General features: G+C 29.8%; 2 protein-coding genes across 5 annotated transcripts; one reads left to right on the forward strand and one right to left on the reverse strand.

The window, feature by feature from the left end:
* Positions 1 to 3,543: 3,543 nt before the first annotated feature.
* On the reverse strand, positions 3,544 to 5,164 carry LOC111623547. 2 transcript variants are annotated; one of them, XM_023366159.1, is made up of 2 exons: positions 5,016 to 5,164; positions 3,544 to 4,916 (listed from the first exon to the last, which is right to left on the reverse strand). In XM_023366159.1, exons 1-2 carry the CDS (start codon positions 5,158 to 5,160, stop codon positions 4,579 to 4,581), a joined length of 483 nt encoding a protein of 160 aa, XP_023221927.1. In that variant the 5' UTR covers positions 5,161 to 5,164; the 3' UTR covers positions 3,544 to 4,578. The 2 variants fall into 2 exon arrangements, with proteins under 2 accessions (XP_023221927.1, XP_023221926.1); XM_023366158.1 differs by having other exon boundaries at positions 3,544 to 5,164.
* Positions 5,165 to 6,170: 1,006 nt separating this feature from the next.
* Positions 6,171 to 11,741, forward strand: LOC111623548. 3 transcript variants are annotated; one of them, XM_023366160.1, is made up of 7 exons: positions 6,171 to 6,359; positions 6,453 to 6,537; positions 7,437 to 7,488; positions 8,799 to 8,909; positions 10,958 to 11,017; positions 11,154 to 11,360; positions 11,480 to 11,741. In XM_023366160.1, exons 2-7 carry the CDS (start codon positions 6,493 to 6,495, stop codon positions 11,650 to 11,652), a joined length of 648 nt encoding a protein of 215 aa, XP_023221928.1. In that variant the 5' UTR covers positions 6,171 to 6,359; positions 6,453 to 6,492; the 3' UTR covers positions 11,653 to 11,741. The 3 variants fall into 3 exon arrangements, with proteins under 3 accessions (XP_023221928.1, XP_023221930.1, XP_023221929.1); XM_023366162.1 differs by having other exon boundaries at positions 6,171 to 6,354; XM_023366161.1 differs by lacking the exon at positions 6,171 to 6,359 and having other exon boundaries at positions 6,366 to 6,537.
* The last annotated feature ends 287 nt before the right edge of the window (positions 11,742 to 12,028 follow it).

Below are 12,028 nucleotides of genomic sequence, written 5' to 3' on the forward strand. Positions count from 1 at the left end.
TCTATAAGAAGCCGACTTCCAGGGCAATCAGTTAATTCTTTCTTTAAATGTATTTTTAATAGATTATTTATCCGACGTACTTAATAAATAAACAAGTTCAATATAATTACCTCTGTTATTAGATCCAATATATTCCATATGCCCTCTAAATGCCAATTCTCGCTTTGATAAAAACGTATAACATCTATTTATTTAGATATAATATATTTATTAACCGTAACTATCTCGTTACAATTTTCAATATTTATTTTATATTATTTACTAATGTTAAATTCTATTCCGCTTCGATTTCCAAATTGCTTCAAATACGAAAGAATCGACGATTTTTCGTGTCTTTTGCCAGCTAAATTGTCAAAGACATTCTTATTCCACACACTAATTTCACTCTGTAAATGCATTTTTATGCATTTACAGAGCCATTTTATCGTGAAAATATCGAACAAATTTTTTTATTGAAGCGTTTATATTTAACTTAGGCATTGGCCGTTCTCTTTTAATAATGTTTTCTTTTTCATTATATGATCTCGAGCCAAAACTTTTTTAAAATAAATTTTCAATATCGCAATTACATTCCGAATCGCTAGCCACGATATAAGGGCTAAAATTAAAAATAAAATTATAAAAACTTACTTGGTGAAATAAAATGTGTGGTGGATATACATACCTGGTACAAAACATTCTTCAATTGTATGAATATACTTTTAAAGAAAATTATAATTAAATATAACTTTGTAATGAAACGTACATAAAAATAACATAAAATATTCTTTACTCTTTAAATCTTAACCACTTAGTCAAATAGCTCCCTACGAGTGGAATCAGAGACGGTCCTGCTAGGTGTGCGGTGTGTACTGTACATGCACGCGGGCTGCCAAATCCCGAGGGTGCCGATACCCTCGGGATTTGGCAATGTCAAATGTTTCTTTTGTCGCATCACTAATATACCTCAAAAGACGCGACAGGGTTCTTGTAAATTTTAAACGTTTCTCACCATAGCTGTAAAAGTCTAAATATGTTAAACTTAATAGATTGTCCGTCGTTTGTTTTCTAACTAATTCGTTTTAGGACCAGGTGTTGTCCACGGAAATTTCCAAAATTTACAACTTTTCGGTCACTCTCGTCGAACTGGAAAAATTTCTGTCTTTATTACATCTAATACAGTATTTCGAAGAAATCAGTCCCCACTGTACTCGGCTATAGATTGGTTCGGTTAAGCTTTTGTTTAAGTAATATTCCGGCTCTTTCATCAGGGTTTTGTTTATGTCCCCAATTCCCTAATCGCTTAATTATTTAACTACTTCTTAAGTAGAAATAAGTCGAAACCGGTTACTTTGTACTCGAATATTTGTAGTCTCGGGAAAAAGTGGAAAGACAAATTTTTATGACAAACGGATACATAAATCGTAAATTTAAGGAAAATAAATTCTAGAGCTTTTTCTGTACCTCGTGCATCTCTCTCATTCATTAAATTTAGTTGTAAATGATGCTACCAAAGTAACAGTTAATTTTTTAACATTATACGAGAATTGTACACGTTTTCTTCTACATCCCCTTAAAGATGGGGCATACAAAATCGTAATATCACCGGTTTAACATTGAAATCCGCGAGTAATATAAAATCGGAGAGCGGAATAAAAATATGAAATATTTTAACGGATTTTTTAAAACTCTCGTCAACTATACAGAAAACTATCATAAAACATACAGGTAAATTCTTATCGGTTGGGTTAAGTTATAAATCTACTCGCGATTCACGTAATCGGGCGAGGGCGGCCAAATATCTAGCGGGCGGGCGGCTAACAGCCCGGAACCGGTCCTGGATAGAATTGGATGCGGTATATGTGTAGCAGCCACCCGAGGTCCTAGGCTTCCACCGGCTAAACCGGGTAAAGTTGGTGCTCTGTAAAGCGCGTGAGCGAATCTGGCTTTTTGGATGCTGACGATACAGCGTTTCCACTCCGCTACTCCGCCACTAATATTCGAATATACAATAGCGATCTTATCTTTTTTCCCCGTGTAGTATAGAAATTTGTAATAAGATACATAATGCGGTTATAATAAAACATTGTGCGATTATTTTCATATAATTAAAATTAATATGTATTTATTTTTTAGAAAATACAAGGGAAGCGGTGCATCCACTACTTCCAATGACGGCACGTCACTGCAGCCTACCACTCTAGGGGAGTCGAAAAACCCAGAAATTTTTGGGCAGTGGTTATCGTTTCTAATATGGAGGGGGTCCATCCTGCAACATCCTTTAACATCGTGGATTCGGCCAGGCACATTTTGGGTCTAGCCAAATTCGCGATCCACGAGGAACTTGATAAAAAGTCTCTGTTAATACCCAGAAGACGAATAGAGTAAAAACACCTTAGCTGCTTTAAGATAAATTCTCATGAAAGTCAAGTTTACAATTTTTAGTTTGTTTACAATTGATGTTTATTCGCATTACAAGTAATGCGAATAAACATCAATTGTACTATTTAATTTAATTATAATTAATTGGTTTTAGCAGAGGAAAGAGAATGTTAGCATCTTTCTCTTACTGAACTGTATTTATCTGCAATATTTCAGAGATAATGAAATGATATCTGACGTAGAAAATTGTACGACAGCCGTTGATGAAAGCTTAAAAATTATCTCTGAGTTTAGACAATTCAAATTATATCAATCTGTACATACAATATATCAAATCATCTAAAGATAGATTATTATATGAATTGAGTAAAGTTATAATCGTCTATTTAATCAATGTGTATACTTTACAGTTGATGTTAGAATAAAATTAAAGTAAGATGAATATTAATATATTGCTTATAATACTGTAGTGTAGGTTTAGGTAAAATATTACATAAATACAGTAGAACCTCGATTATCCGGACTAATTGGGAATGAAGGTAGTCTGGATAAGGAAAAATCCGGATAATCGAAACAAATACTTTAATTTGACTATTAATGATAATACAACACGTTTTCTTTTCGATGACATATCGGTAACATTAAAAGTAAATACTGTATTTATCTCGTGATCAAATTTTCAAGAAACAAACGTTCGTATTGAATTTGGACTACTACTGACCAACGCTAACAGACTACATATTGTTTAAAAGGCCCTCTGGTGGCGCAAGAAGACGGATTTTATAAAATAAAAAGCAGTTTAAACTGCATTTTTATGAATAAAAATTTGACAAACTATTTATCGTTTTATGACGAGTAAAATTTTTTCGTCGCGTTCGCGGCTTTTAAGTAATGCATAAACCTTCGAAGCGCGAGGCCCTTCGGACCGCGAGGAATAGGCGGTGGCCCACGTCGTCCATGCCTTACGCCGCCCTTGGTCATAGGAACGATGTAATTTGAATATAAATTATTTATAAATACGCATGTCAAGTTTTTTATTACTACGTAAAATATATTTAAGAGTTTACGGGCACTGTGCCGGGTGAGACGTTGTAGAAAAAAAAAGTTATGCACTCCATCACGTACATAAACAGTATCGTAATTCGCCAAGTGCAAATCAGCAAATTCGTAANTTCAATAAAAATTTGTCTGCATAGTCCTGATATAGAACGTATGCTCTAAAATAGAGCGAAACAAAAGCGAATTTCTTTTTACTGTACACTGCATTTAAGAAACCTTTCACATTTAGCACCTTGAACACATACGAGGAAGATATCTTCTTGTTTAATTATTTGGCTTTATAATGCTTTAAATTAAACATTTTTAAATGCTTAATACTGTATAATAAGTGTAAATCTCCATAGTATAATCTGCAATTAGAATATATTTTCAAAGAAAAAATTAATAATAATAATAATAGTGTTTTAAGAGACGATTCGAAGCTTCTCCATCTTTTTTTCTTCCCTATTTAAATTGCTTTAGAGAGTTTCTTAAGTACTTCTTTGCACGATAGAAGGTTATTTTATATTATTATCTACTTTTTCTTTGTTTTCAGATAGATCTTTTTCCTTTCAGACGAAGTTTTTTTCATTTATTATTATTATTTTTTTAAACATGAAACTCGTCGTGTGTCGTTAATGTGCGTAATGTAATGTATTTTGTCTGTCCTGTCACGAAATTTGTTCGCATATGTCGAGATAATGTTTATACTGCTTCAGCACTAAATAAAAAAATTGGAGAAAATAAAGAAAAGGAGAGAGAGAGAGAGAGAGAGATAAAAGTACAAAAAGTTCCCTTTGCTTGGAACAAAATCCCTTTGCAAAGATTTATGAGGTGAAGGCACTGAAGCACTTTCTAATATATATATATATACACATGTAATATATATATATATATTTGTATTTTTTGATGCTGAATTATGATTTTACAAATGCTCATGTTAATAATAAATTAATAACATCTCAAATGAGATTATTAAATATTCGATACATAATTATAGAAAGACATATTAAAGAAGGCTTCTTGTCAATCACAAAAATCCGATTATTTTGTACATTTATCGATTCAACTTGATGTATTTTTTTTTCTTATAAATTTAAATTATTATTTATGATTTTTTTTCTCTTCAATGTATATATATATAGATATATATTGTCATAAAAATCTTTCGAGTTAAGTTCAGTAACGTTCTTTTAAGTTATCAGTTATGAGTACTTGCATCTCAGGCACTGTGTTTTTAACCGTTGGAGAATTATTTGCCACAATCGATTCTCTATCCCCCTCTTCCACATCGGATAAAGGTAGAGTTTGAACCATAACAACCGGTGGATCCGTGTTTTCTATTAGCACAGGTGAAAGGTATGAAGGTGAGACCGTAGATGATCCTTCTTGCTGACGTTTCCTGTCGTCACGTCCCTCTCTTGGAGAATTACCACAAAATATTTTGATGAGGCACAGTAAACTTCCAAGCCCAATGAATAACAAACCGACTGATTGAAATGCGGAAGCGTTTGTTCCTACTCCAATAAATACTAAAATAAGTCCAGAACCCATCAGAACAGTCCCTCCGTACACTAAAATACGTAAATTCTTTTTATCACGTCTAAAAAACTCACGAGTTCGTGATCCGTACGATGCTTGAGCTCCCGTGCTGCTAATTGTGCTGAGGCTACCTTGCCTTCCCCCCTTGGTTCCTGCCCTTTGAGATTTACTCTTCTTCCTCTCCCTCCTCACTGCAACTGCTGGCATTGCAGAGATCATATCGAATCTGAAAAGATTTAGTAAAAATAAAATAATATAACTGAATAAAACATAGAAAAAATAAATTGAATTTTAATCTTAATTCCATAAATAATTCATTCTATTAAATATTTTTTTTTTGGACGTAGATTTATATCTTTAAAGAAAAAAAAAATAGAAAGTTGTTTATGTATAGAGAAGCCAATATTTATACTAGATTTAACATTGATTGAAGTAGTTGCTAATATGTTTAAATTCAATAAATTCGTTTAAAAATAGATTTAGAAAAGCGTTTTTGTTTATATTTTAATTTATAATGGAAACAAAGTTTCATTAATTTATAACGAATTCTACATTTTCCCATTGGACGTGACGATAACTTAGATAAACAGATAAGAAGTTTGAGCCTTAAAATTTCATTTTAGGTGATTAATTACTCTTTCCTCGCTTAGGTGTTAACATGATAATCCTACAGGTAATCAATTTAATATATTAAAAGGGAACCAGAATAAATTTAATCATTAAAAAATTGCGCCGACATCAAAATTGACCTTGAAACTATTCCAAAATTCAAACCCTATTTTATCTGTAACTTGCCAAAAATTCGTAAAGAAGAATCGATAAACAACTCAAGACGTGACCGAGTTTTGATAATATTTGAGTTAAAAAAAAGAGACAATAACAATAGAAACGATCAGATAAGTTGATATCCTCTTATCTCGAGAGAGAAGTGAAATGAATAAAAAAAGGAGAGATATATTTGCTACATAAGCATTTTTTAAAATACTTTTATTATTAATAATTATCAAAACTTCCTACGGAAGTTATAAAGTATTTATTATACTCACTTTTTAATTAAAGTATATTGAAAATTTATTTTCACATTCACATTTTCCAACGAAAATAAAAAAAAATTGAAGTAAACAAAAACATTTAATTGAAATAATAACACGTCATTTATAATTTTAGTTCTTTTTTCTATATTTATACAAACATCAAATAATTTTTATTATGCATAATTATATTTAAACTTTATATTGATCGAGGTTAAAAGTGATTAGTTATTGATTGCTTTACAGGAATGAAAGATGACGCCATCCCATTCAACAGGTGTGTGTTGAAGAGACTAACATAAATAACCTTGTACTGTTATATTTCGATGAAACGACATATATAATAATCTCGAAAAAAAATATATATATATATATTCATCAAGTAATGTAGGGCATCCTTTATTCTTTTATATTTTTAAAATATTATATATCATAATATATTTAATTGGAGATTTACAAAATGTATGTTTATGTACGCAGCTGTGCACTACATGCCAGATAGAAGCCATTTATAGGAAGAATGACTTCTACAAGTACACAGGATTTAGTATGTGAACCAGATCGGGTGAGTTTCTTTATTGTTTTTAAAATACTTTTATTATTTAATTATTATATACATATTTATTTATTTATTACCCATCGTGTTTAGATGTATTTTCATATAATTATTAATTTTTATACTAATTTTTCTTAACGTAATTATCTGAAGTATTTAATTACGTATATACAATCGGTATCAGTATAACGTATCATTAAAAATAAAAAAAATAAAATAAAATCTAATTTACTAAATAATGATTAATACGTTTAACTATTCGCAGATGGCGCTGGAAGGTTCTGTGTTTATATAACAATGATTTTAATACAAATCAAAATTAAAACTTAGCTTTAATGCATATAGCCTATGTTATAACAAACAATTTGTTTTTTAAATTTCCTACGTTAATATCTCTGTTATATAAAAAATAAGTTTCCCTCGTTTAATATAAGCATCCTTATATTTTAGATCAATATTCTTGTTGTATATTTATCTTTATATATATATATATATATATAAAATATCTCTATTATTATAGAATTATCGTATAATAATTCTATAAGTGTGCATAATTAAAAAAGGTGACGGCGTTATAATTAATGGATAAACAATAAGTTAATTCTGAATGTCATAAAGCGATAAATTATCATTAAAATTTTATATAAATGATTCTTATTAATAAATTCATTATCTATCTATACGAGTTTGTAAATAGATTCGCTTATTTATCTCTTTTTGATGACGTGCGAAAATTTAATTAATTTATTTATATAAATCTCTGCGCTCGTTAATTATTTATCATTATTATACTGTATAATGTTTAGGCTAATTAAAAATATTTTCTTATATAATAATAATAACATATATCTAAGTTTTATTTATTTATTTTTTAATCTTAGTAAGTATAAAAATATTTTTTTAAATAGCATACTAGTCATCCACATGGATACGGAACAACCGACAATTCTCCTCCCGACGGTAAACATTTTCTTATTTGATTATTTAAATTAATATATCAGAAATAATTTTAAGTTATATATTTTAAAATAATTATATAAAATTACTAGCAGATAAGCCCGGCGTTGCTCGGGCAAAAATTAACGATAGCGAAGATTAAAATTATTACATTACAACCAATCTTACCCATTTTCACAGAATGAAAGAATTAGGTTCCCCTGTTTTCAGACTAATTAAAAAATTTTTAGGTGGGTCTAAAAATGTTCGATTTCTCGCAAAAACCTCATATGTGCCTGTAAATCTTGCACGTTGCTTTCTCTTGACATTTCCATTGTTACTGAACACTTCCATTGTTAACAGTTCCATTGTTGAAACTTCCATTGTTACTTAACACTTCCATTGTTGAAGCCTTAATTCTGTCTCTCTTCCCCGCGGAGGGGGGGTGGAATTTCGAAAAATCTCTTCTTAGTGTGCGTTCTCGTGATGTACCCTAACTGTGTACCAAATTTCAACTTTCAACTCCTAACCGTTTGAGCTCTGCGCTTATTATTATTATTATTATCAACCCGTCTCGATTATATATACAGTATATAGATATAAACCCGTACTTGATAGAAAAATTAAATACGCTGAAGCCAGCTTACGGCTCTGGGGAATCCTGGATTATATCGGGCCGAACAAACCCCAGCAATTTTTTTTATGAGTGGCGAGACCAGGATATGTTGGTTCTCTTCCCCATTGTTGGCCTTGCCGAACTCGTGATGAGTATAATTAAAAGGCCCTCTTACAAGTTAGTGCCCGCAGCAAAAGAAAAGAAGAAGAAGAAAGAAAAAAAAAAAAATGTATTGAATATGGAAATTGAGAGATTCAAGTTACTTTCTGTTATTAAATTGAAAGTTATAATTATGATTTAAAATTATAAATTAAAGTTTAAAATATATATATATATATATTTTCTTTCTTAAAAAATACATAGCCTACCTTGTTTTCCAGTATCAGTATTTGTTTTATTTCTTATCAATATTTATTATTGTATCAGTACATGTAATTTCGGTTTGAGTTGTGGAAACCGAAAATAGCAATTGAAATTGTCGAGAACGTTTGTTCATACAATAAAAATTAATCGCAGAATAAATAATCTGAATTCATTTTTTGAAAAGAAAAGAAATGGAGTATATTTTTCCAAATTTTTCTTCGGAAAAAAAGAAAAATTGAAGAAATTAATCATAATTCGAATTATTCTCATTTTAAGAATTATTAACATTAATAATAATATTTTTCTAAGGGTTAAAATATGATTATATTTTTAAAATTATATATTTATTATTTAGAAAATGGCAGTTCGGGACTTTCTTTTCGTCGTAGAATCATCCATTTGAAAGAAGAATCTTCTAGTTATATAGATCTAACGAGAGGTGTCCTGCTGCTTATGTTTGGACATTGTAAATTTTTAATTTATATATAATTATAATTTTTTTTTAAATAGTAAATTGCAGTAGTTTAATTTATAAATATTTAAATTTTAAATTTACTATTTTAAATAAATAAAAAAAATATATATTGTACATAAACTTATGCAACATACTGCAAGTAAATATAGACAATATATTATTGACTAAATCACTTGAATGTAGATATAAGCTTTATTTAAACTAGACACGTATAAGATTTTTCAATACGATAAATAATGAAAAAGATCAAAGACACGAGAATTTTAAATGAAGTTTACTCGATGTTAACTCTGATGTTAAATAGGAAAAGTTCTTTAAGAAGTTTATTTATATATTTACTATTTTCATTCTACTTAAATGAATTTATATTTTATTTTATTTATTGTATTTAAATGTAAGTTTGTATATTTAAAATTAAGTTTGTTTTTTATGTAGCAATCTGCTTCTCTCTATGCATAATCAAATATTATGTTAGATTTGCACTGTCTGCATGTTTTCTATTGGTGTAAAACTGCTTGAATTTGTTCACGCAGTCAATGGCCTGTCTGAAGAACTGTTGAGGGAGAGGATTTGGGGATTTTTTCCCCCTTGGCCCGAAGAAAACTTAAATAAAACGTGCGAAGGATCCCTCTTTATCCCCTGACCTCATACCATCCTTTCGACTACCCTTCCTGTCTGTATGGTTTTATCTGTAGTAGGTGTTATTTCGGTTGTGAAACCATCGCTGTCGTTGTTGTCTTTATCATAATCATTTTTATTCTCCCTTTCTTAAATTTCAGAAAGTGGCCAAAGGATTGTTATTGTATCTTGGTTTGTGCACTCAATTGGAATGTTAGAATCTATGTTGCATAATGGTTTACATTGATGGTAAATCCTTCTGCACTCGTGAGATTGTATTGTCTCCATAGCATTCGCAATAGCTTTTTCAATGCTGGAAAGAAATCCGGCTTTGGAAAATATTTGAAGCCAGAATCTGTCTCCAAGCACTTGAAATCCATGACATTGATTTGCTTTGTCAGCGTTTCGAGCATCGCTGGAAACGCTGACAAAGTCGAACAATCAATCCAGATTAGAGTCAGTAACTTGTAGGGAAGACCGTCATCTTGCTTATGATGTGTTCGACCAATAAATGCGACTGTTCGTATCGCCGATTGGTTATCAAGACAATAGATATGACTTAAATTAATGTCGTAGAACAATTTTCGGCTAACAATTTTTTATTGATATGACACATTGCATCAAAAATGTTTCTTTTAATTATGGTTATAAGATGCACGTGATTTCTGCGAACTGACGTGAACAGAAAAACTAAGCAAATCACTAGAAGATAAGGGAAGTTAGCAAACAAAAATTTTATTGTCATAAAAGATTGTGCAAACAAATTGATTTTAAGAATTCAACAGGAAATACAGTATTGAGTTTTCGGAATCGATTTGACTGTAACCACAGTAATTCCAGTGTTCAAACAAGGAAGTCGATTCGACGAGATTCTACCATGTCCTAAAAAAAAGTCGAGACATCAACAGTAGTGCATTTCATGTGTCCGTCACCGTAATGAATCGTATCCATTACGGACATTATTATACTGTAATACAGTACCTTTTCATACCAAACCACAAAAATTATGGATAGGTTTTCGTTAAGAGAGATTTCACTATATAGTAATACCTGTCTAAAACGGAACTTGAATAAAAAAAGAAACCTGCCTAAACGGAAAGTGTCTTCGAAACGGAGCGATTTTCCATGTTAATAAAAGAACCTATTCAAAAAGAAAAGCTGCCAAATCAGAAAAAAAATATTCGGTATCGTGCGATTCCAGTTTACACAGATTTTACTGTATATACATGCAAAAGAAGAGGGGAAAACATCAGGGGAAAAAAACCTCTTTCAAATATGATTTAATGATTCTTTAAGTCAATCGTATTTATATTTAATGGCATATATTAATATTTAAATTTATGATTAAACTTTATTGATTTTTTTACTACAATAATTGAATTTAAAACGGAAAAAAATATATATACATTTAAAACTTTTAGGTATTTGGACAATCATATTGTTTTTTACTCTGACCATTCCACTCGCCATGATTATCATAGGTAAGAAAATTTCACCATTATCAGAAACAGTATCATAAACAGTCAATGATTTAGGTGTTTTCAAGAGCATCTTGAGTGAAAAAAAAAATATTTTGTAACTATGTTTGTATTCAACAATAATTACATATCTTTACAGGAGCCATACGAATAAAAGAATGCCCTCTTCAGCCCATTATCCCAATTGTTATCATCATTATGGGATCGTTAGGAATGTTAAGTAATGTCTTTCACTTAGTTCATAGAATTAAGAACATTTGGGATTTCAGTCTACCGACTCGATTCACAGGAATTGGTTTACTTACCATGATGATCAATATTTTATCATTCATCAGCTTCATTGCCGGTGAGTTCTATATAACTTGAAACGCATTCATTTCATTTTAAAACATTTGAATCTAAATAAAATTATATAAATTCATAGTAAAGAAAATATTAATTAATTTTAAACATTTACTTTGATAGCATGCGTTTGGGTTTATCGTATTTATCCACCAAATTATGATTCTTCTCGTGGCTTATATTGTGATAAGATGTTATACTTATTTTCTTTTTGGATCCTGAACACCGTATACATCTTCATCGGTATTATCTTCTTGTTTGTTCTGCTCGGTTGCTGTTGTGCAGTTATATTATAAATTGGATTTTAATTTATTCCTCTTACGACCATTTTCTGATTTTAATAATTCAATACAAACTCGATCGATATTTATAAAATTATAATTTCAAAATTTACTTAATTTAACTTAGTTTTAAAATTGCATTAAAATGTAATAACTAAAATAAAATTAAAAATAATTGAGTTATCAATTCGGTATTTGTAATTTTCTTTAAAAATTTATCAATAAAAATGTTTCTGTTGCTAAATATTTAATGTATGGTTGTAATTAATTATAGAAATTATCATCTAACTACTGAATCGTTGCAGTTAAATTATTAAACAGGAATATACAACAAACTAGGTTAGTTAACTTTGGATAATTTTCCAAAATTTTACATATTATTTTTTTATTG

The sequence above is a fragment of the Centruroides sculpturatus genome, unplaced genomic scaffold, assembly GCF_000671375.1.
Source record: "Centruroides sculpturatus isolate CEXI.00-Female unplaced genomic scaffold, Cexi_2.0 scaffold288, whole genome shotgun sequence".
NCBI lineage: Eukaryota > Metazoa > Arthropoda > Arachnida > Scorpiones > Buthidae > Centruroides > Centruroides sculpturatus.